Source organism: Dendropsophus ebraccatus, chromosome 4 (genome assembly GCF_027789765.1).
Source record: "Dendropsophus ebraccatus isolate aDenEbr1 chromosome 4, aDenEbr1.pat, whole genome shotgun sequence".
In the NCBI taxonomy this organism is placed as follows: domain Eukaryota; kingdom Metazoa; phylum Chordata; class Amphibia; order Anura; family Hylidae; genus Dendropsophus; species Dendropsophus ebraccatus.
In genome coordinates, this window is record NC_091457.1 from 171,538,754 (window position 1) to 171,565,375 (window position 26,622).

Consider the following 26,622-nt stretch of genomic DNA (forward strand, 5'->3'; position numbering starts at 1 on the left):
CCAACATGTGTAAGGCCTGGTGTGTATGGACCGCCATCACCTGTAAGGCCTGGTGTGTATGGACCGCCATCACATGTAAGGCCTGCTGTGTATGGACCGCCATCACATGTAAGGCCTGCTGTGTACGGACCGCCATCACATGTAAGGCCTGCTGTGTACGGACCGCCATCACATGTAAGGCCTGGTGTATATGGACCGCCATCACATGTAAGGCCTGCTGTGTATGGACCGCCATCACATGTAAGGCCTGGTGTGTACGGACCGCCATCACATGTAAGGCCTGGTGTGTACGGACCGCCATCACATGTAAGGCCTGCTGTGTATGGACCGCCATCACATGTAAGGCCTGGTGTGTATGGACCGCCATCACATGTAAGGCCTGGTGTGTACGGACCGCCATCACATGCAATGTGCGTGTAAGCTACATTGCTATCGGCAGCCTCAGGTCTGTGCAGTTTTTTTACACCGTCTTTACTGTTTGCCTTTCAAAAAATGAAAACTTAAAATGCATTTAAAATGTCTATTCTGAGCGTTATATTGCTGTTTTTTTTGTTGTTGTTATTGTCTACGTGCTCAAAGGGGTCATTTTTTTTGCTACTAGAGATTGTGGTGCAAAAAATAAGATCCAAAACAGCCCTATAGCAAGTGCTATGGCTCTCAGAACAGACCTGAACAGAACAGATCCACTGCGACCTTATGGGGTTAATAGTTTGGGTGATTCCACGCGTGGTGATCGCAATTAGGTTTTTGTTTTTTTTTATTTCATCTAGAAAATTCATATAACAAATCACAAAACATTTTACAATATTCCCATTTTCCCAATAATACCATCTCCCTCCCCCACGAACAGAGCTGGGGAAAAAAGAAAAAAAAACACAACCCCTTTAATACTTCTATATCTTTCCCTATTCATAACTCCCATAAAGTTGACATGGCTTCTTCCAGGCATTAATATTTGGGGCCTTCTCACACATCCACTTCTTTACTATTTGCAGTCTAGAGCCTTTTTCCTATTGCACACAAGACTGGAATCTCCCCCTAACATTATAATTATACCGCTATGTAAGGAGGATTGGACTTCCCTTCCTCCTCTCCCAGCAGCCTATGCAGCCATCCCGCCGGCTCTCTACCACATCTCATACAGTTAGCGGATTCTTTCTTCCTTATCTTATGCAAAAAGTCAGGGGTATAATAAATTCTATTAACCAAATTAAATTGTATTATTCTACGATTATTATTTGGTGACACCTTTTTAACCCTTAGGGGACACAGCCAGTTTTCATTTTTGCGTTTTCGTTTTTCCCTCCTCGTGTATATAAGGCCATAGCGCCTGCGTTTTTCCACCTAGAGACCCAAATGAGCCCTTATTTTTTGCGCAACTTATTGTACTTTGCTATGGCAGATGTAATTTTTGCCTAAAATGTGTTGGGAAACCAGAAAAAAATTATATGTGTGGTGAAATAAAAAAAAAAAAGTTTTTTTTTTTTTTTATTTGGGGGGGGGGGGGGGGGGGGGGGTTGTTTTTACTCCATTCGCCCTGGTCTAAAACTGACTTGTTATATATGTTCCTTAAGTTGTTATGATTACAGCGATATATAACATGTATAACTTATATTGTATCTGATGGCTTGTAAAAAATTAAAACCTTTTAAAGAAAATATACGTTCCTTACAATCGCTCCATTCCCCGGCTTATAGCGCTTTTATCCTTTGGTCTATGGAGCTGTGTCAGGTGTCAGTTTTTGCGCCATGATGCGTTCTTTCTATCGGTACCTTGATTGCGCATATACGAGTTTTTGATCGCTTTTTATTACAATTATTCTGGATTTGATGCGACCAAAAATACGCAATTTTGCACTTTGGGATTTTTTTGCGCTGACGCCGTTTACCGTACGAGATCAGGAATGTGATTAACCCCTTAACGACATCGGGCGTACCCATACGCCCCCGTTGCCTGGGCTTTAACGCAAACGGGCGTATGGGTACGCCCGATGTTTCCCCGATCGCTGCGTGTTCACACACAGCGGTCGGGGAAGATGGCCTGCTATAAATCATAGCAGGCCATCTTAGCTTCACGGCACGGGGGGTGGTTAACACCCCCCGTGCTTACGATCGCAGCTATAGGCTGATCAATTCAGATCAGCCAATAGCGGCGATCGGAACCTTTCCGGGTCATCGGTGACCCGATGACCCGGAAAAAAATGGCGGTCGGTGCTGTCCGAGGACGGCACCGACCGCCATTACTGTAAAAAGTAATGGTGTCACCGTGCCACCGGCCCGATCGCCGTGAACGATCGGGCCGGTGGCACGGCGATCAGAGTCCCACAATATAGTAAATACCTGCCCTGGACCCCTCAGCTAGGTAGCCGAGGGGTCCAGAGCAGGTATTTGTACATTACTCACCTGTCCCGGGCTCCTGATCGGCGTCTTCCGGGTTCGCGGCATCCTCGTCTTCGTTCGGGTCTTCGGCTTCCTCCGTGACGTCACGTTCGGCTTCTCTCGGCTATTTTCGGCTCCAGGGTCGGCTTCTTCCGTATTTTGCGCTCTGCTGCCCTCTAGCGGCTGATATGTGTAATACACTTATCAGCAGCTACAGGGATGTTCAGAATGTAGAAAAAGTTTAGGTTTTTTTTTTCAAATTTTTTTTTTTCTATTTTCCGCACCCTATCGCCGCTGAGTGTTGATCAGCATCGCACGAAAGTGCGCTGCTAATCAGCAACTCCTCCTTTTTGGCGTAGGGTGTTTTTTTTCTATATTCTACTGCCACAGTCTGCTAATAAGTGCCGCACATAAGTGCGGCATTTATCAGCAACTCTTTTGTTGGCGTAGGTTTTTTTTTTTTATACTTACTGTAAAAAAACACGTAAAAAACACTACATTACACCACACTACATTGAATAAAGTTTGACACTACACCACTACATACCCCATATACCAATCCCCGTATAAAGATGGCCCCCAGGGTGTTTTCGGCGTCAGAGGGATACGTTATTATTACCTCCGACACCGAAACAGCCAGTGAGGATGAATGGGGGGACCCTTCTTTCCTCCATTCATCCTCATCATCCAGTGACGTGTCTGGGGGTAGCGTAGCGTACGCTGCCCCCCAGACACGTCTTTTCCGCCAGTACCGTCCCAATAAGAGATCACGGTATGGTGTGAAATTCTACACACTCTGTGAGCGTACCTCTGGGTACACTTACAGATTTTCTGGTACGTGCACACTGCGGAATGGCGAAGGATAACCCTTTGTGCATTCCGCAGCTGGCACCCACCGGCGGACTGATGCGGGCGCATGTCTCTACCCGTGTCATAGACTCCATTCTATGCACGGGCGGAATCCGTCGTCCATCCAAAGAATGAACACGTTGGACGGAGAGCGGAATCCGCCCGGGCATAGAATGGAGTCTATGACACGTGTGGAGACGTGCGCCTGCATCACTCCGCCGGTGGGTGCCAACTGCGGAATGCACGAAGGGTTATCTGTCGCGATTCCGCAGTGTGCACGTACCCTTAGAGTGTATGTAGGAAGGGACACCGGAATCCAGCCCCCAGATGCCCCCCCCCCCCCCCCATCCTCGGAGTTAGTGGGAAGATCGTCCGGGAACTGATCTTCCCACTGCTGGATAAAGGTTACCACCACCTGTACAGGGATGACTTTTATACCAGCACCCCCTCTTCCGGTCCCTCGCTGCCCGAGCTACTGTAGCTTGTGGCACGATCCGAAAATATCAGAACCAGTAATAGAGCCCTAATATTTAGCAGCCATGGAGCGGACCCTGCGCTTCTGGATATGAAGGACCCCTTATCGCACCAGGACAACATTTTCCAGGTGACGTCCCCCACACTGGAAATCAGGAGACCCCAGAAGAAGTGCAGAGTGTGGTGTAACAGGGGGATCAGGAAGGACACCATTTTCCAGTGTGACGCCTGTCCTGATCACCCCGGCCTCTGCATACTGGATCGCTCCAAGGCGCACCACACGTCACTGGGGTTCTACATTGTCTAAATTCTGTCCCTTATTCCTATTTCAGGGGTCATGTTGATCCAGGGATTATTCTGATCGCCATTATGGAGTCAGGAAGGAATTTTTCCCCTGTGATGAGGCTACTGTCGTCTGCCTTACGAGGGTTTTTTTTTGCCTTCCTCTGGATCAACACAGGTTGAATTTGATGGACACCTGTCATTTCCAACCTTATAAACCAATAATTGGCCCAATACCCCCAAATAAATTAGAATTGTCCCTTTTCTCCAGCTAAGTAGGTATGGCTGCCATTCCCATTAGAGGATGCCATGATGCAATTACAAAGCCTCTGTGCGGCCAGGACAGTAGAAACCCCCCACAAGTGACCCCATTCTGGAAACTACACCCCATAAGGAATCTAAGAAGGGGGGCAGCGGGGATATGGCCCCCTGGTGACGGCCACATTTGGGACGTGAAAATGAAAAAAATTGTATTTTTTATTTTCTCGGCACATGTTCTACGTAAGTGCCCGTCACCAGTGGGGTCCATATGCTCACTGCACCCCTTGTTAGATTCCTTATGGGGTGTAGTTTCCAGAATGGGGTCACTTGTCGGGGGTTTCTACTGTCCTGGCAGCACAGGAGCTTTGTAATTGCGACATGGCCTCCATCCTCCATTCCAGCCTCTAAATGGCGCTCTGTCCCTTTGGTGACTTGCCCTGTGCCCATATGGCACATTATGTCCACATGTGGGGTATTTTCGTACTCAGGGGACACTACCCTACACGTTTTGTGTTCATTTTCTTTTTTAACCCCTTGTGGAAATGGAAAAAAATCAAGGCTAGACCAACATTTAGTGTAATTTTTGTAAAATTTTTACTCTAAATGATTAATCTTGTCATGTTTTTTCATTTTCACAAGGGGTTAAAAGATAAAAAAAAAAACATTTAATGTGTAGCGCAATTTCCCCTGAGTACGGAAATACCCCACATGTGGACATAAAGCGCCATTCGGGTGCAGGGTAAGCCTCCGAAGGGAAGAAGCGCCATTTGGTTTTTGAAGGCTGGATTTGGATGGAATGGATTTCGAGGGGCCATGTTGCATTCAAAAGGCCCCTGTGTTGCCAAGACAGTTGAAACCCCCCACAAGTGACCCCATTATGGAAACTACACCCCTCAAGGAATGTAACAAGGGGTGTAGTGAGCATATGGACCCCACTGGTAACGGACACAAATGTGGAACAATGTGGCGTGAAAATGAAATATTACATTTTTTACACTATAATGTTGGTTTAGCCTTAAATTTATCATTTTCACAAGGGGTTAAAAGAGGAGAAAAAAAACAAAATGTGTAGCGCAATTTCCCCCGAGTCCGTAAATACCCCACATGTGGACATAAAGCGCCATGTGGGCGCAGGGCAAGCCTCCGAAGGGAAGGAGCGCCATTTGGATTTTGGAGGTTGGATTTGGCTAGAATGGATGATGAACGCCATGTCGCATTTACAGAGCCCTCGTGCTGCCAAAACACTGGAAACCCCCCACAAGTGACCCGATTCTGGAAACTGCACCCCTCAAGGAATCTAACAAGGGGTGCAGTGAGGATATGGACCCCTTGATGACGGGCACATTTGTGCCATGAAAGTGAAAAAATGAAATTTTTCCCTTTCACGTCACATTGTTCCACATTTGTGCCCGTCACCAGTGGGGTCCATATGCTCACTGTGCCCCTTGTTAGATTCCCTGAGGGGTGTAGTTTCCAGAATGGAATCACTTGTGGGGGTTTCCAGTGTCTTGGCAGCACGGGGGCTCTGTAAATGCGACATGGCCCTTGAAATCCTTTTCAGTGAAATTCAGCTTCCAAAAGCCAATTGGCGCTCCTTCCCTTTGGAGGCTCGTCCTGCGCCCCCTTGGCACTTTATGTCCACATGTGGGGTATTTCTGTACTCGGGAGAAACTGCGCTACACATTTTTTGTCTTTTTTTGCCTCTTATCCCTTTAAGAAAATGAAAAATTGAAGGCTAGAACAACGTTTTAGTGTAAAAAATAAATTTTTCTTTTTTCACGCCATATTGTTCGGAAAATCTTGTAATATTGGATTACAATAAAATCTCTGCACAGAAAATTAAAATTTTCAAATTTCTTACACACTTAGCTTTTATTTCTGTGACTCCCCTAAAGGGTTAAAACACTTTCTGGATATGCTTTTGCAGAGTGTGGGGGTGCAGTTTCTGAAATGGGGTGCTTCGTGGGGCTTTCTAACACACAGTCCCCTCAAATACACTTTAAACCTGAACAGGTCCCTAAAAATATCTGATTTTGAAATTTTACAGAAAATTTGGAAATTTGCTGCTAATGTTTTAAGCTTCCTATTGTCTAAAAAAAATTAAAGATTGTTTAATAAATGGCGCCAACATAAAGTAGACATGTTGCTAATGCTATTTAATATATAATTTATGTGGTATAACCACTTTCTGTATACGCAAAAAAGTTTCAAAGTTGGAAAAATGCAGTTTTTCACATTTTTTCACATTATTTGGGTTTTTTTCATAAAGATTTGTTATGAGTATCGACTCCAATTTACCAGAAATGTGAAGTACAATATGTCACGAGAAAACAATCTCAGAATCAGCCGGATAGGTAAAAGCATCCCGAAGTTATTAATGACTAAAGTGACACTGGTCATATTCATAAAATTTGTCTCTGTCATTAAGGCCATTTCAGGCTCGGTCCTTAAGGGGTTAATAGTTCGGGCGATTACGCACGCGGCGATAGCAAATATGTTTGTTTATTTATTTATTTTTATTTATAAAATGGGGAAAGGGGGGAGGGGATTTTGTGTTATTAAAAATACATTTTTCTTTTACTTTACACATATACTAGAAGCCACCCCCCCGGGGTTAGGGTTATTTCCCCCCCCCCCCCCCCCCCCCGGGGTTAGGGTTATTTCCCCCCCCCCCGGGGTTAGGGTTATTTCCCCCCCCCCCCCCCCGGGGTTAGGGTTATTTCCCCCCCCCCCCCCCCGGGGTTAGGGTTATTCCCCCCCCCGGGGTTAGGGTTATTCCCCCCCGCCCCCCACGGTTAGGGTTATTTCCCCCCCCCCCCGGGGTTAGGGTTATTCCCACCCCCCACCCCCCCGGGGTTAGGGTTATTCCGGCTCCTCCATAACTGGCCGCTCACACCCCGGGGGGTTATCACACTCCGGCTCCTCCATAACTGGCCGCTCACACCCGGGGGGTTATTATCACACTCCGGCTCCTCCATAACTGGCCGGTCACACCCGGGGGGTTATTATCACACTCCGGCTCCTCCATAACTGGCCGCTCACACCCCAGGGGGTTATTATCACACTCCTCCTCCTCCATAACTGGCCGCTCACACCCCGGGGGGTTATTATCACACTCCGGCTCCTCCATAACTGGCCGCTCACACCCCAGGGGGTTATTATCACACTCCGGCTTCTCCATAACTGGCCGCTCACACCCCGGGGGGTTATCACACTCCGGCTCCTCCATAACTGGCCGCTCACACCCCGGGGGGTTATCACACTCCGGCTCCTCCATAACTGGCCGCTCACACCCCGGGGGGTTATTATCACACTCCGGCTCCTCCATAACTGGCCGCTCACACCCCGGGGGGTTATCACACTCCTCCTCCTCCATAACTGGCCGCTCACACCCCGGGGGGTTATTATCACACTCCGGCTCCTCCATAACTGGCCGCTCACACCCCGGGGGTTATTATCACACTCCGGCTCCTCCATAACTGGCCGCTCACACCCCGGGGAATTATTATCACACTCCGGCTCCTCCATAACTGGCCGCTCACACCCCGGGGGGTTATTATCACACTCCGGCTCCTCCATAACTGGCCGCTCACACCCCGGGGGTTATTATCACACTCCGGCTCCTCCATAACTGGCCGCTCACACCCCGGGGGTTATTATCACACTCCGGCTCCTCCATAACTGGCCGCTCACACCCCGGGGGTTATTATCACACTCCGGCTCCTCCATAACTGGCCGCTCACACCCCAGGGAGTTATTATCACACTCCGGCTCCTCCATAACTGGCCGCTCACACCCCGGGGAGTTATTATCCCACTCCGGCTCCTCCATAACTGGCCGCTCACACCCCGGGGAGTTATTATCCCACTCCGGCTCCTCCATAACTGGCCGCTCGCACCCCGGGGAGTTATCACACTCCGGCTCCTCCATAACTGGCCGCTCGCCAGAGAGTTATTATCACACTGGAGTACAGGAGTGCGGGCTCAGCAGCTTCCGTGTAAAGTCCTACATGATCCTGGGGTGACTTCTGAGGGAATAAGGAAAGATATAAAGCAGCTTCTCCTGTGTGTGCGCTATGGCTGCAGCAGACTGTGTGTATTTTTCACTGTTGCCCAGAATACCCCTTTAATGTCTGCCCCTCTCTCTCTCACACAGCCTGCTGCAGCCATAGCACGTACGTACACACACAGCTGCAGCCATAGCACGTACGTACACACACAGCTGCAGCCATAGCACACTGAAGAGAAGCACACAATATTCTCCCACAGAAAAACACCACACTAAGGACAGAGGTTACAGTTACATTACTTATGTCTTTTCCTCCTCCTCTATATTACACAGGATATCTCCATATTACACTGCTGCTCATATACAGTCATCCAGCATCCAGGAAGAGACCAGCACAGATCTCCCCCCACACAATGGACTCTTCCAGCTCAGAAACCAACTGCCAAATAGTGACCGACCACATCTCGCCGACCCCCCTTATCTAATAGGGCCAGTGCTTTATTACGGATATATGGAGGAAATGCTTCACTCTGCAACTAAATGTATGTGAGAAAGCTTCTTAGATTGATAGAACATAAAATATATTAAAGGAGAAGTCCGGCAAAATTGTATTGTACTGCTCTCCAAAAGTTAAAGAAATCACCAATAGACACTTTTTATGGGAAATGCTTATAAAGTGTTTTTTTCCCTGCACTTACTACTGCATAACATGGTGATGTCACTTCCTGGATAACATGGTGATGTCACTTCCTGGATAACATGGTGATGTCACTTCCTGGATAACATGGTGATGTCACTTCCTGGATAAAACGACCCGACTCCCAGAGCTGTGCGGGCTGTGGCTGCTGGAGAGGATGATGGCAGGGGGATGCTCAGTGTCCCTCCAGTGCCCTGTGTCCCTCAGTGTCCCCCTTACCATCATCCTCTCGAGCAGCCACAGCCCTCGCGGCTCTGGGAGTCGGGTCGTTTTATCCAGGAAGTGACATCACCATGTTATCCAGGAAGTGACATCACCATGTTATCCAGGAAGTGACATCACCATGTTATCCAGGAAGTGACATCACCATGTTATCCAGGAAGTGAAGCCTTAATACAGTAAGATGCAGGGAAAAAAGCGCTTTATAAGCATTTCCCATAATAAGTGTCCATTGGTGATTTGTATAACTTTTGGGAGGCAATACAATACTTTAATATATAATATATAATAAATTTTGCCGGACTTCTTTAATAAGGAACATTTATAAAATTCAATAACATTTTCAGACTCCAACCAAAACTAGCTCCCACTTGTAGAGGACCTGGTTTGTAAGAAGAGTGGATTGGCTTCCCACAGTCGAATGACAACCCAAGATGAGTGACCAGCACACCCAGGAGGGGGATTATCTGGGAGTTAGCTGTATCCCAGGGGCACCACATGGTCGTGGCTGCAACTTCTGGACACACAAGCTGAGCTCGGTCCAATACTTTGGGGGAGATTTATCAAAGGGTGTAAAATTTAGACTGGTGCAAACTGCCCACAGCAACCAATCACAGCTCAGCTTTAGGCAGTGCTGAAAGGAAAGAGGAGCTGTGATTGGTTGCTGTGGGCAGTTTGCACCAGTCTAAATTTTACACCCTTTGATAAATCTCCCCCTTAGAGGCATGACCACAATAGCTCAGAATATTCACTTCTTGGACTCTAATGCAGGGATGGGGAACCTCCGGTCCTCCAGCTGTTGCAAAACTATAGTTTTCATCATGCCTGGACAGCCAAAGGCTGGTGTGTGAAGGTTCCCCATCCCTAATAGAGATTACAAAATATATGGGGGCCTGTGGGAGAGGTGATGTCCATGTATATGACATGTGTAACAATGTAAGTTTAGAAACACTGAACAAAGAAGTCATTTTGGTCTGTCTGACCACAAGTACAATAATCTGATCCTAATCGACTGTCAAAAAGCAACTACTGCATTGTGCAGGGGTGGTAACGCGTGTTGGACCCCTAAGGACTGCCTTGTAGTGAGCATAGAGTAGTGCCTGTACCTGGGACGTACCTCAGTGATCATCTTACAGCTTTTACATGGTCCAATCTGACTGAATAGCTGGAGGATGAGGACTTCTGTGACGTCTCTGGAGAGGTTTCCCACATACCTGTAAATAGGAAGGGACAATGTCACACGGAGGATACAATGTGTGTCACTTCTATCCTGAAGATACTGGGGACACAGTGACACCCAACAGGTTGGTGCTCCACGTATGAACATACCGTATTGTCCAGGATATATAAGATAACTGGGCGTATAAAACGACCCCCGACTTAAGAAGATTTTCAGGGGTTCAGCTTATATGCTGGAAAATGTTAACCCCTGTATGACCACAGAAGAGTTTACCAGCTGCAGCCCTGCTGCGGTGAGGCAGGAGTTAACTGAAGTAGGAGGCAAGAATCCCCCCACTGCCCGACTCCCCCCTATTGAATAAAAAAATCCAAGTCACCTGTCACCTGTTCCTGGCAGCCATGCGTCTCCTATCATATTCGCGGCGCAGGCATCGTGATGCAGAGACACTGCCTGCACGGGAAATCCTCGAAGCTCTCCCGGCAGACGAGCGTCTCCAAGCTTCTCCAATGAGGCACTCAGCTGCCGGGAGAGCTTCGGGGAAACGGCTGAGGCTTTGCGGACTTCCGGCGCAGCATCTCTGCATCATGCTGCCTGCGCCAGGAACATGACAGGAGACGCGCACCTGTCGGGAACGGGTGACAAGTGAGTTGAATCGTCCATTTTAGTTTGTTAGTAAGTTTTTCATCACAAAAACCATAACAGACATTTCCATGTAGTGCGGTAAGGACCTTTTTACAATAACGGCATATTAGTAAGTAGGTGAGAAAAAAAGAGAAATGAAACGCTCAGCAGGAACCACTACCATGAAAACTTTGGGAAGGCAACCAAACAAACAATAGGTTCCTGTCAGGAAGGATAACCTAACCTATTGTCCGTGCTAGTATCTGCCATCTAGGTCTGATGGAACCAACCATAGATATAACTAAAGGCCCTATTCCACGGGTCGTTTAGAGGAGCAATATCGTTCGTATTCGGCCGATATCGGCCGCTACGAACGATATTCGTCCCGTGGAATAGAGTGCAACGATCAGCCGACATCGTTCATGTCGGCTGATCGTTGCAGTCGCTTGTTTTTCAACATGTTGAAAAACAAGCGACTGATATAGCAGCGATCTGCTGCCGTCGCTCCGTTGAATAGGAGCATCGGCAGCAGGCACTGCTATATCCTATGGGCTGCCCGGACGATCAGCGATCCCCCGGGCAGCCCCCCCCCCCCCAGCAGCTCCCCGCCGCCCCTCCCGCACTCACCCGCTCGCTGACGCCGCGTTGAATAGCGGCGGCAGCAAGCGGGGAACGAGGAGCAAACGAGCGCTAATTTGCTCCTCCAAACGACTCGTGGAATAGGGGCGTAAGGAAGAGGAAAAAAACCTGGCCGAGGCACAACTCTCCACACGCCTAAATGGGGAAAACCCAACATGCAGCCTTCCTGCGAACCCACGGCGGGGTCATAGCGAGATATAGACCTCCTCTCCCAAAAGCAAGCAGCTATTTCAGACGTCTACTAGCATCTGATTCAGACAAAGTTCCGGTCCGGAAACGTGTTATGGTTAGTATCATAAGGTTTTATTGTAAATAAATAAAATAAATAAGATTTTTACACCTAACTAATCTGGAGTAGCCGCACCTGAAATTCCATCCTCACTATAGAGGACGGCTCTGCTGTATAACATATGGGGGGGGGTCACCTCACTATAGAGGACGGCTCTGCTGTATAACATATGGGGGGGGGGTCACCTCACTATAGAGGACGGCTCTGCTGTATAACATATTGGGGGGGGGGGGGGGTCTCCTCCCTATAGATCACGGCGCTGCTGTATAACATATGGGGGGGGGGGGGTCTCCTCCCTATAGATCACGGCTCTGCTGTATAACATATGGGGGGGGGGGGGGGGTCACCTAGGGCTGGGCGATATTGGCCTAAATCAATATCGCGGTTTATCGCACATGTAGCCGCGGTAACGATAATTGAACGATAATTATGACACACCCCTTTTTGCAAACCACACCCACTTGCCGTGCCAAACTGGCGATATTTTGATTCAAAAAAAGTTAAAAAGAACTCACTGAGCAGCAACCCATGGTTAGTCTATTATCATTATTATTATTTGTCATTATTAGGGGGTCTCAGCAGAGACCTGGACATGTGTATATACAGGTATACACCCTCTACAGGGTATACACAGGTCACAAAGGGATGGGGGTGTATGACTATACGGGGACGGCGGACGGGGGTGTATGACTATACGGGGACGGCGGACGGGGGTGTATGACTATACGGGGACGGCGGACGGGGGTGTATGACTATACGGGGACGGCGGACGGGGGTGTATGACTATACGGGGACGGCGGACGGGGGTGTATGACTATACGGGGACGGCGGACGGGGGTGTATGACTATACGGGGACGGCGGGGGGGGGGGGCCCAAGGGTGTATGACTATACGGGGGGGGGGGGGGGGGGGGCCCAAGGGTGTATGACTATACGGGGGGGGAGGGGGGGGGGCCCAAGGGTGTATGACTATACGGGGGGGGAGGGGGGGGGCCCAAGGGTGTATGACTATACGGGGGGGGGAGGGGGGGGGCCCAAGGGTGTATGACTATACGGGGGGGCAGATAGGGGTGTATGACTATACGGGGGGGCAGATAGGGGTGTATGACTATACGGGGGGGCAGATAGGGGTGTATGACTATACGGGGGGGCAGATAGGGGTGTATGACTATACGGGGGGGCAGATAGGGGTGTATGACTATACGGGGGGGCAGATAGGGGTGTATGACTATACGGGGGGGCAGATAGGGGTGTATGACTATACGGGGGGGCAGATAGGGGTGTATGACTATACGGGGGGGCAGATAGGGGTGTATGACTATACGGGGGGGCAGATAGGGGTGTATGACTATACGGGGGGGCAGATAGGGGTGTATGACTATACGGGGGGGCAGATAGGGGTGTATGACTATACGGGGGGGCAGATAGGGGTGTATGACTATACGGGGGGGCAGATAGGGGTGTATGACTATACGGGGGGGCAGATAGGGGTGTATGACTATACGGGGGGGCAGATAGGGGTGTATGACTATACGGGGGGGCAGATAGGGGTGTATGACTATACGGGGGGGCAGATAGGGGTGTATGACTATACGGGGGGGCAGATAGGGGTGTATGACTATACGGGGGGGCAGATAGGGGTGTATGACTATACGGGGGGCAGATAGGGGTGTATGACTATACGGGGGGGCAGATAGGGGTGTATGACTATACGGGGGGGCAGATAGGGGTGTATGACTATACGGGGGGCAGATAGGGGTGTATGACTATACGGGGGGGCAGATAGGGGTGTATGACTATACGGGGGGGCAGATAGGGGTGTATGACTATACGGGGGGGCAGATAGGGGTGTATGACTATACGGGGGGGCAGATAGGGGTGTATGACTATACGGGGGGGCAGATAGGGGTGTATGACTATACGGGGGGCAGATAGGGGTGTATGACTATACAGGGGGCAGATAGGGGTGTATGACTATACGGGGGGCAGATAGGGGTGTATGACTATACGGGGGGGCAGATAGGGGTGTATGACTATACGGGGGGGCAGATAGGGGTGTATGACTATACGGGGGGCAGATAGGGGTGTATGACTATACGGGGGGGCAGATAGGGGTGTATGACTATACGGGGGGGGGCAGATAGGGGTGTATGACTATACGGGGGGGCAGATAGGGGTGTATGACTATACGGGGGGGCAGATAGGGGTGTATGACTATACAGGGGGGCAGATAGGGGTGTATGACTATACATAGGGGGGCGGACAGGGGTGTATGACTATACATAGGGGGGCGGACAGGGGTGTATGATTATACGGGGGCGGACAGGGGTGTATGACTATCTGGGGGTGGCGGACAGGGGTGTATGACTAAACAGGGGGGCGGACAGGGGTGTATGACTATACATAGGGGAGCGGATAGGGGCGTATGACTAAACGGGGGCGGACAGGGGTGTATAACTAAACAGGGGGGGGGCGCGGATAGGGGGGTATGACTATACGGAGGGGTGAAAAGGGGCGTGTAACTTTACAGGGGGCACATAAGGATGGCAGGCGGGTAGGAGAATATTATACAGGGAGGTGCATTCTGGTACCTGTAGTCCCCTCAGTAACAATACAGGGCTGTAACATAGGAGGAATGGATGTGCTGCAGCAGGCAGGATACCACACACAGCTATAAGTTATCCTGCCTGCTGCAGCCCATTATTCCTCCTATGTTACAGCCCTGTATTGTTACTGAGGGGACTACAGGTACAGCTGCTCCTCCAGCTATGACATGTCGGCGTCACTGCACACACAGCACAATAACATGTGCAGGAACGCCGGTATCAGAGCGGGGGGTGGAGGAGCAGCAGGGCCCAGGTGACAATGCCGCCCCAACCCGCCCCCCGCCCGTCTGAGCGCCCTCACCCCCACCCGTCCGGTCCCAGGCCCCGTCCCGCCGCACCTGTCCATCCATGCGCCCACCCGTCAAGTCCGGCGTCCCTGCACACACAGCACATTGACATGTGCAGCGCTCGCCGGCCGGGGGGGGGGGGGGCTCGGACGGGACGGGTGCCGGGGAGGGCAATGTCAATGTGCTGTGTGTGCAGGGACGCCGGACGGGACCGGACTTGACGGGTGGGCGCATGGATGGACAGGTACGGCGGGACGGGGCCTGGGACTGGACGGGTGAGGGTGCTCAGACGGGCGGGGGGCGGGTCGGACGGCATTGTCACCTGGGCCCTGCTGCTGCTCCTCCACCTCCCGCTCTGATGCCGGTGTCCCTGTGTGCAGAGACGCCGGCATGTCAGTGGTGGAGGAGCAGCAGAAAAAAATACAAAAATACCGCAGATACTGTCCTGGCTAAGTTGAGGTCGGTTAACCGACGCCAGTGATGGTATCGGTATTTTTGCGGTATACCGCCCAGCCCTAGGGTCACCTCACTATAGAGGACGGCTCTGCTGTATAACATATGGGGGGGGGGGGGGGGTCACCTCACTATAGAGCACGGCTCTGCTGTATAACATATGGGGGGGGGGGGGGGTCACCTCACTATAGAGGACGGCTCTTCTGTATAACATATGGGGGGGGGGGGTCACCTCACAATAGAGGACGGCTCTGCTGTATAACATATGGGGGGGGGTCACCTCACTATAGAGGACGGCTCTGCTGTATAACATATGGGGGGGGGGGGGGTCACCTCACAATAGAGGACGGCTCTGCTGTATAACATATGGGGGGGGGGGTTACCTCGCTATAGAGGACGGCTCTGCTGTATAACATATGGGGGGGTGGGTCACCTCACTATAGAGGACGGCTCTGCTGTATAACATATGGGGGGGGGGGGGTTCATCTCACTATAGAGGACTGCTCTGCTGTATAACATATGGGGGGGGTCACCTCACTATAGAGCACGGCTCTGCTGTATAACATATGGGGGGGGGGGGTCTCCTCACAGGACGGCTCTGCTGTATAACATATGGGGGGGGGGGGTCACCTCACTGGACGGCACTGCTGTATAACATATGGGGGGGGGGGTCACCTCACTATAGAGGACGGCTCTGCTGTATAACATATGGGGGGGGGGTCACCTCACTGGACGGCTCTGCTGTATAACATATGGGGGGGGTCACCTCACTGGACGGCTCTGCTGTATAACATATGGGGGGGGGTCTCCTCACTATAGAGGACGACTCTGCTGTATAACATATGGGGGAGGGGGGGTCACCTCACTGGACGGCTCTGCTGTATAACATATGGGGGGGGAGGTCACCTCACTGGACGGCTCTGCTGTATAACATATGGGGGGGGTCACCTCACTGGACGGCTCTGCTGTATATAACATATGGGGGGGGGGGGGGGGGGTCTCCTCACTATACAGGACGGCTCTGCTGTATAACATATGGGGGGGGGGTCTCCTCACTGGACGGCTCTGCTGTATAACATATGGGGGGGTCACCTCACTGGACGGCTCTGCTGTATAACATATGGGGGGTCTCCTCACTATACAGGACGGCTCTGCTGTATAACATATGGGGGGGGGTCTCCTCACTATACTGGACGGCTCCGCTGTATAACATATGGGGGGGGGGGTCTCCTCACAGGACGGCTCTGCTGTATAACATGGGGGGGGGGTCTCCTCACAGGACGGCTCTGCTGTATAACATATGGGGGGGGGTCTCCTCACTGGACGGCTCTGCTGTATAACATATGGGGGGGGGGGTCTCCTCACAGGACGGCTCTGCTGTATAACATGGGGGGGGGTCTCCTCACAGGACGGCTCTGCTGTATAACATATGGGGGGGGGGGGGTGTCTCCTCACAGGACGGCTCTGCTGTATAACATATGGGGGGGGGGGGGTCTCCTCACAGGACGGCACTGCTGTATAACATATGGGGGGGGTGTCACCTCACAGGACGGCACTGCTGTATAACATATGGGGGGGGGGTCACCTCACAGGACGGCTCTGCTGTATAACATATGGGGGGGGGTCTCCTGACTATAGAGGACTGCTCTGACCGACGCCAGTGATGGTATCGGTATTTTTGCGGTATACTGCCCAGCCCTAGGGTCACCTCACTATAGAGGACGGCTCTGCTGTATAACATATGGGGGGGGGGGGGGTGTCACCTCACTATAGAGCACGGCTCTGCTGTATAACATATGGGGGGGGGGTCACCTCACAATAGAGGACGGCTCTGCTGTATAACATATGGGGGGGGGGGGTCACCTCACTATAAAGGACGGCTCTGCTGTATAACATATGGGGGGGGGGGGGTCTCCTCACTGGACGGCTCTGCTGTATAACATATGGGGGGGGTCACCTCACTGGACGGCTCTGCTGTATAACATATGGGGGGGTCTCCTCACTGGACGGCTCTACTGTGTAACATATGGGGGGGGGGCGGTCTCCTCACAGGACGGCTCTGCTGTATAACATATGGGGGGGGTCTCCTCACAGGATGGCTCTGCTGTATAAGATATGGGGGGGGGGGGGTCACCTCACAGGACGGCTCTGCTGTATAACATATGGGGGGGTCACCTCACAGGACGGCTCTGCTGTATAACATATGGGGGGGGGGGTTACGTCACAAGACGGCTCTGCTGTATAACATATGGGGGGGGGTTACGTCACAAGACGGCTCTGCTGTATAACATATGGGGGGGGTCTCCTCACAGGACGGCTCTGCTGTATAACATATGGGGGGGGGGTCACGTCACAGGACGGCTCTGCTGTATAACATATAGGGGGGGGTCTCTTCACAGGACGGCTCTGCTGTATAACATATGGGGGGGGGGGGGGGGGTCTCCTCACAGGACGGCTCTGCTGTATAACATATAGGGGGGGGGTCTCCTCACAGGACGGCTCTGCTGTATAACATGTAGGGGGGGGTCTCCTCACAGGACGGCTCTGCTGTATAACATATGGGGGGGGGGGGGGTCTCCTCACAGGACGGCTCTGCTGTATAACATATGGGGGGGTCTCCTCACAGGACGGCTCTGCTGTATAACATATGGGGGTCTCCTCACAGGACGGCTCTGCTGTATAACATATGGGGGGTGGGTCTCCTCACAGGACGGCTCTGCTGTATAACATATGGGGGGGTGGGTCTCCTCACAGGACGGCTCTGCTGTATAAACATATGGGGGGGGTGGGTCTCCTCACAGGACGGCTCTGCTGTATAACATATGGGGGGTCTCCTCACAGGACGGCTCTGCTGTATAACATATGGGGGGTCTCCTCACAGGACGGCTCTGCTGTATAACATATAGGGGGGGATCTCCTCACAGGACAGCTCTGCTGTATAACATATGGGGGGGGGGGGGGTCTCCTCACAGGACGGCTCTGCTGTATAACATATGGGGGGGGTTCTCCTCACAGGACGGCTCTGCTGTATAACATATGGGGGGGGTCTCCTCACAGGACGGCTCTGCTGTATAACATATGGGGGGGGTCTCCTCACAGGACGGCTCTGCTGTATAACATATGGTGGGGGGTCTCCTCACAGGACGGCTCTGCTGTATAACATATGGGGGGAGGGTCTCCTCACAGGAAGGCTCTGCTGTATAACATATGGGGGGGGGGGTCACCTCACAGGACGGCTCTGCTGTATAACATATGGGGGGGTCTCCTCACAGGACGGCTCTGCTGTATAACATATGGGGGGGGGGGTCTCCTCACAGGACGGCTCTGCTGTATAACATATAGGGGGGTCTCCTCACAGGACGGCTCTGCTGTATAACATATATGGGGGTCTCCTCACTGGACGGCTCTGCTGTAACATATGGGGGGGGGGTCTCCTCACAGGACGGCTCAGCTGTATAACATATAGGGGGGTCTCCTCACAGGACGGCTCTGCTGTATAACATATGGGGAGAGGGGTCTCCTCACAGGACGGCTCTGCTGTATAACATATAGGGGGGTCTCCTCACAGGACGGCTCTGCTGTATAACATATGGGGGGGTCTCCTCACAGGACGGCTCTGCTGTATAACATATAGGGGGGGGGGGATCTCCTCACAGGACAGCTCTGCTGTATAACATATGGGGGGGGGGGTCTCCTCACATGACGGCTCTGCTGTATAACATATGGGGGGGGGGGGTCTCCTCACAGGACGGCTCTGCTGTATAACATATGGGGGGGGGTCTCCTCACAGGACGGCTCTGCTGTATAACATATGGGGGGGTCTCCTCACAGGACGGCTCTGCTGTATAACATATGGGGGGGTCTCCTCACAGGACGGCTCTGCTGTATAACATATGGGGGGTCTCCTCACAGGACGGCTCTGCTGTATAACATATGGGGGTCTCCTCACAGGACGGCTCTGCTGTATAACATATGGGGGGGTCTCCTCACAGAACGGCTCTGCTGTATAACATATGGGGGGTCTCCTCACAGGACGGCTCTGCTGTATAACATATGGGGGGGGGGGGTCTCCTCACAGGACGGCTCTGCTGTATAACATATGGGGGGGGGGGTCACCTCACAGGACGGCTCTGCTGTATAACATATGGGGGGGGTCTCCTCACAGGACGGCCTCTGCTGTATAACATATGGGGGGGTCTCCTCACAGGACGGCTCTGCTGTATAACATATGGGGGGGGGGGTCTCCTCACAGGACGGCTCTGCCTGTAAAACATATGGGGGGGGGGTCTCCTCACAGGACGGCTCTGCTGTATAACATATGGGGGGGGGTCTCCTCACAGGACGGCTCTGCTGTATAACATATGGGGGGGGTCTCCTCACAGGACGGCTCTGCTGTATAACATATGGGGGGGTCTCCTCACAGGACGGCTCTGCTGTATAACATATGGGGGGGGGGTCTCCTCACAGGACGGCTCTGCTGTATAACATATGGGGGGGGGTCACCTCACAGGACGGCTCTGCTGTATAACATATGGGGGGGTCTCCTCACAGGACGGCTCTGCTGTATAACATATGGGGGGGGGGTCTCCTCACAGGACGGCTCTGCTGTATAACATATAGGGGGGGTCTCCTCACTGGACAGCTCTGCTGTATAACATATGGGGGGTCTCCTCACTGGACAGCTCTGCTGTATAACATATGGGGGGGGGGGATCTCCTCACAGGACACCTCTGCTGTATAACATATGGGGGGGGGGGTCTCCTCACAGGACACCTCTGCTGTATAACATATGGGGGGGGGGGTCTCCTCACAGGACGGCTCTGCTGTATAACATATGGGGGGGGGGGGGTCTCCTCACAGGACGGCTCTGCTGTATAACATATGGGGGGGGGTCTCCTCACAGGACAGCTCTGCTGTATAACATATGGGGGGGGGGTCTCCTCACAGGACGGCTCTGCTGTATAACATATGGGGGGGGGGGTCTCCTCACAGGACGGCTCTGCTGTATAACATATGGGGGGGGTCTCCTCACAGGAAGGCTCTGCTGTATAACATATGGGGGGGGTCACCTTACAGGACGGCTCTGCTGTATAACATATGGGGGGGTCTCCTCACAGGACGGCTCTGCTGTATAACATATGGGGGGGTCTCCTCACAGGACGGCACTGCTGTATAACATATGGGGGGGGGTCTCCTCACTGGACGGCTCTGCTGTATAACATATGGGGGGTCTCCTCACAGGACGGCTCTGCTGTATAACATATGGGGGGTCTCCTCGCTGGACGGCTCTGCTGTATAACATATGGGGGGGTCTCCTCACAGGACGGCTCTGCTGTATAACATATGGGGGGGTCTCCTCACAGGACGGCTCTGCTGTATAACATATGGGGGGTCTCCTCACAGGACGGCTCTGCTGTATAACATATGGGGGGTCTCTTCACTGGACGGCTCTGCTGTATAACATATGGGGGGGTCTCCTCACAGGACGGCTCTGCTGTATAACATATAGGGGGGGGGATCTCCTCACAGGACAGCTCTGCTGTATAACATATGGGGGGGTCTCCTCACAGGACGGCTCTGCTGTATAACATATAGGGGGGGATCTCCTCACAGGACAGCTCTGCTGTATAACATATGGGGGGGGGGGGGGGTCTCCCTCACAGGACGGCTCTGCTGTATAACATATGGGGGGGGGGGTCTCCTCACAGGACGGCTCTGCTGTATAACATATGGGGGGGGGTCTCCTCACAGGACGGCTCTGCTGTATAACATATGGGGGGGGGTCTCCTCACAGGACGGCTCTGCTGTATAACATAGGGGGGGGGGTCTCCTCACAGGACGGCTCTGCTGTATAACATATGGGGGGGGGGGGGTCTCCTCACAGGACGGCTCTGCTGTATAACATATGGGGGGGTCACCTCACAGGACGGCTCTGCTGTATAACATATGGGGGGGGTCTCCTCACAGGACGGCTCTGCTGTATAACATATGGGGGGGGGGTCTCCTCACAGGACGACTCTGCTGTATAACATATGGGGGGGTCTCCTCACAGGACGGCTCTGCTGTATAAACATATGGGGGGGGGTCACGTCACAGGACGGCTCTGCTGTATAACATATAGGGGGGGGTCTCCTCACAGGACGGCTCTGCTGTATTACATATAGGGGGTCTCCTCACTGGACGGCTCTGCTGTATAACATATGGGGGGGTCTCCTCACAGGACGGCTCTGCTGTATAACATATGGGGGGGTCTCCTCACAGGACGGCTCTGCTGTATAACATATGGGGGGGGGGTCTCCTCACTGGACGGCTCTGCTGTATAACATATGGGGGGGGGGGGGATCTCCTCACAGGACGGCTCTGCTGTATAACATATGGGGGGGGGGGTCTCCTCACTGGACGGCTCTGCTGTATAACATATGGGGGGGGGGATCTCCTCACAGGACGGCTCTGCTGTATAACATATGGGGGGTCTCCTCACAGGACGGCTCTGCTGTATAACATATGGGGGGGCTCCTCACTGGACGGCTCTGCTGTATAACATATGGGGGGGGGTGTCTCCTCACAGGACGGCTCTGCTGTATAACATATGGGGGGTCTCCTCACAGGACGGCTCTGCTGTATAACATATGGGGGGGCTCCTCACTGGACGGCTCTGCTGTATAACATATGGGGGGGGGGGATCTCCTCACAGGACGGCTCTGCTGTATAACATATGGGGGGTTTCCTCACAGGACGGCTCTGCTGTATAACATATGGGGGGGCTCCTCACTGGACGGCTCTGCTGTATAACATATGGGGGGGGGGTGTCTCCTCACAGGACGGCTCTGCTGTATAACATATGGGGGGGGGGTCTCCTCACTGGACGGCTCTGCTGCATAACATATGGGGGGGGGTGTCTCCTCACAGGACGGCTCTGCTGCATAACATATGGGGGGGGGGTCTCCTCACAGGACGGCTCTGCTGTGTAACATGGGGGTGGGGGGGTCTCCTCACTGACGGCTCTGCTGTATAACATATGGGGGGGTCTCCTCACAGGACGGCTCTGCTGTATAACATATGGGGGGGGGGGTCTCCTCACAGGACGGCTCTGCTGTATAACATATGGGGGGGGGTCTCCTCACAGGACGGCTCTGCTGTATAACATATGGGGGGGGGGTGTCTCCTCACAGGACGGCTCTGCTGTATAACATATAGGGGGGGGTCTCCTCACAGGACGGCTCTGCTGTATAACATATAGGGGGGGTCTCCTCACAGGACGGCTCTGCTGTATAACATATGGGGGGGGGGGGTCTCCTCACAGGACGGCTCTGCTGTATAACATATGGGGGGGGTGTCTCCTCACAGGACGGCTCTGCTGTATAACATATGGGGGGTCTCCTCACAGGACGGCTCTGCTGTATAACATATGGGGGGTCTCCTCACAGGACGGCTCTGCTGTATAACATATGGGGGGTCTCCTCACAGGACGGCTCTGCTGTATAACATATGGGGGGTCTCCTCACAGGACGGCTCTGCTGTATAACATATGGGGGGGTCTCCTCACAGGACGGCTCTGCTGTATAACATATGGGGGGGGGTCTCCTCACTGGCGGAGATGGCCACTGGTCACATGACTGGTGATTTGACGGCACCGTACAGCAAGTAACACACAAGCCAAGAACAATCCGTCCCATCCTCCATATCTATAAGGCACTCAGGGGCCACACACATCACCTGACAGACGGCGGGGCCCAGCAGCTGCCATACTCACAGGGTCCGGGGCTGCCCATCATCGTCCATGGCTCCGGCTCCTGGAACAAGACTGTGCAGACAAGAGGGCGGCGGGGGCTGAGGACGGGACTCAGCGTCACCGGCGCGTTACCGGAGCCAGCGGAAAGCTTCCTATACCTCCGTCCAGTGCCCAGCAAAATGGCGGCCGCCAACATCAACCAGTCAGAGAGAAGCCGCTTACTGCGCAGGCGCCGCCCCCTCCGACGAGGCGCGCTCACGTTACGTCGTCCCTGGAGCATGCGCGTCCACGATACCTGCTTCATCCTACGTGTCAGAGAGGAGGCGGGAGCCGGTGGTGGCGGCTCAGGTCACGTGATGTGTCTGCGGCCTCTCCATGTTATTACCCCCCCGTGTGTCCTGCCTCCATGTTATTACCCCCCTGTGTGTCCTGCCTCCATATTACCCCCCCCCCCCCCGTGTGACCTGCCTCCATATTACCCCCCTGTGTGTCCTGCCTCCATGTTATTACCCCCCTGTGTGTCCTGCCTCCATGTTATTACCCCCCTGTGTGTCCTGCCTCCATGTTATTACCCCCCCGTGTGTCCTGCCTCCATATTACCCCCCTGTGTGTCCTGCCTCCATATTACCCCCCTGTGTGTCCTGCCTCCATATTACCCCCCCCGTGTGTCCTGCCTCCATATTACCCCCCTGTGTGTCCTGCCTCCATATTACCCCCCTGTGTGACCCGCCTCCATGTTATTACCCCCCTGTGTGTCCTGCCTCCATGTTATTACCCCCCTGTGTGTCCTGCCTCCATGTTATTACCCCCCCGTGTGTCCTGCCTCCATATTACCCCCCCGTGTGTCCTGCCTCCATATTATTACCCCCCTGTGTGTCCTGCCTCCATATCACAGACTGCTGGAGTGTATATACAGCACAGTAGTAGTACAGGCAGTGCACCACCATCTCCCATCCTGTATAAGACTGCTGGAGTGTATATACAGCACAGTAGTAGTACAGTCAGTGCACCGCCATCTCCATCCTGTATAAGACTGCTGGAGTGTATATACAGCACAGTAGTAGTACAGGCAGTGCACCACCATCTCCCATCCTGTATAAGACTGCTGGAGTGCATATACAGCACAGTAGTAGTACAGGCAGTGCACCGCCATCTCCATCCTGTATAAGACTGCTGGAGTGTATATACAGCACAGTAGTAGTACAGGCAGTGCACCGCCATCTCCCATCCTGTATAAGACTGCTGGAGTGCATATACAGCACAGTAGTAGTACAGACAGTGCACCGCCATCTCCCGTCCGTTACAGTGTTGGGGTGGGGGGGACTGTATACAGTAAAGTGACTACTGTACTATAATTGCTGGTTTTGTTGAATGTTTCTTGTGTATAATGTCCTGTAGAGCAGTACTTCTCATACTGTGAGGCGCCCCCTAGTTGTTGGTGAGGGAGTCTCACAGTCCTTTCCCTGCCTCCCCCCGCTGTCCCTGACGGTGATCGGGCAGCGAGAGGAGGCTATGTCACATAGCATCCTCCCGCTGCATCTGCCCGGAGGGGAGCCGCGCTCCCCGCGGACAGTTAACCCCATAAACGCCGCGGTCAATGCGACCGCAGCGTCTATGGGGGAGATTTGAGTTCCCCCGCCGATCGGGCGGCGGGAGGAGGCTGCAGAACGTTGTCTCCTCCCGCCGCCACATCTGATGTGTCCCCCGCCCCCCCCCCCCCCCCTCGTCCCCCGAAACCGGCGGATCACCGCTATTACCGTTATAGCGGCGATTCGACGGTAACGGGTATTACCGGCGCCGCTGATCGCTTTCATCTCCCCCCACCGTGAATCCACGGTGGGGGGGGAGATGAAAATGTATAAATCAGACCCCAGATCAGCCCCCCTAGTGCCCCGATCACTAACCCTCCCCTCCCCGGGCGGCCATCACATCCAAGATGGCCGCCCCCATCCCTGCGAACAAACAATGTTTGTTCGCAGGGATGGAAATGAATAAATGATCAAAGCCCCATGCTCTCCGCCACGGAGGTAGCGGAGAGCATGGGGCAGTGATCGGGGACCCCCCCGTGTGGTCCCGGAGCAGGCGATCAGCGGTATATACTATATACCGCTGATCGCCTGTTCCCAGTGCAAAAAAGCACTTTTTATCCCCTGTCACCATAAATCATTGGTGACAGGGGATAAAAAGTTTTAGTGTGTCGCCCCCCGTCACCCCCGCCCCCCCAAGTCGCCCCCCCACCCCCCTGTCACCCCCGTCCCCCAAGTCGCCCCCCACCCCCCCTGTCACCCCCGTCCCCCAGTCACCCCCCCCCCCCTTCCCCATATACTCGCCTGATCCTGGGAGCTCCTTCCTCTTCGGTGTCCTGGCTGGTTATGAAGTGCGCATGCGCTCCACAACCAGCCAACTCTGAAAATTTAAAGTGACAGAGACCAATTTGGTCTCTGTCACTGAACTATGATTACTGTGATAGAAAATATCACAGTAATCATAGTAATATAGTGAAAATGAATGTATAAAAGTACAAAAAGTGACAAACATACAAAAAAATAAAACACACACTTTTTATTAATAAAATTAAATAATAATTGCAGTTTACTCCCAAATTACCCCTAACACCCCCAGATTACCCGTCACCACCGCAGGTTGCCCATATCCGCCCCAGGTTGCCCGTAATCACCGCACGTTGCCCCTAACCACCGCACTTCGCCTCTAACCACCACACGTCGTCCCTAACCACCGCACGTCGCCCCTAACCACCGCACGTCGCCCCTAACCACCGCACGTCGCCCCTAACCACCACACGTCGCCCCTAACCACCGCACGTCGCCCCTAACCACCACACGTCGTCCCTAACCCCCACACGTCGTCCCTAACCCCCACACGTCGTCCCTAACCCCCGCACGTCGTCCCTAACCCCCGCACGTCGCCCCTAACCACCGCACGTCACCCCTAACCAGTGACCCCCTCCAGATGGTGCGTAATCAGCCCCGATTGCCCGTAACCCCCCAGGTGCACGTAACCACCGCACGTTACTTCTGACCACCGCACGTCGCCTCTGACCACCGCACGTTGCCTCTGACCAACGCACGTTGCCTCTGACCACCGCACGTTGCCTATAAACACCGCACGTTGCCTATAACCACCGCATGTTGCCTCTAACCACCCCAAATTGCCAGTGACCCTCTCCAGATTTTCCTAACGACCCCAAATTACAGGTACCCATCCCAGATTACCTATAAGCACTTCAGTTTATCCGTAACCACCCCACGTTGCCCGTTACCACCCCACGTTGCCCGTTACCACCCCACGTTGGCCGTAACCACCCCACGTTGCCCGTAACCACCGCAGGTTGCCCATAACCACCGCAGGTTGCCCATAACCACACCAGGTTGGCCGTGACCACCCCAGCTTGCCCGTGACCACCCCAGGTTGCCCGTGACCACCCTACATTACCTGTAATCTCATTTTTTATTGTATTTTAGTAACTGCGCTGTTCTAATATTACTAGCTGCGGTTTTGCTCCAGCAAATTGGCGCTCCTTCCCTTCTGAGCCCCGCTGTGTGCCCATACAGTGGTTTATGCCCACATATGGGGTACCGTTCTACTCAGGAGAACCTGCGTTACAGATTTGGGCATGCAGCTTCTCCC

The 26,622-nt window shown here is 53.1% G+C and overlaps 2 protein-coding genes across 4 annotated transcripts in view; both read right to left on the minus strand.

Annotated features, from left to right (window-relative positions):
- The window catches only part of TIAL1 (TIA1 cytotoxic granule associated RNA binding protein like 1), a 35,130-nt gene extending 11,945 nt beyond the window's left edge, over nt 1–23,185 (minus strand). Inside the window, exons 1-2 of one of the 2 annotated variants that reach the window (XM_069967736.1) lie at nt 22,996–23,185; nt 10,286–10,382 (exon numbers count right to left, since the gene is read on the minus strand). In XM_069967736.1, the coding sequence (XP_069823837.1) occupies nt 10,286–10,382; nt 22,996–23,024 (126 nt within the window). In that variant the 5' untranslated portion in view covers nt 23,025–23,185. The remainder of the gene's footprint in view (nt 1–10,285; nt 10,383–22,995) is intronic. The other variant, XM_069967737.1, reaches the window with a different exon arrangement.
- LOC138789136 (putative ferric-chelate reductase 1) overlaps nt 1–26,622 on the minus strand; it is a 567,372-nt gene that overhangs the window by 396,239 nt on the left and 144,511 nt on the right. The window lies entirely within an intron of this gene.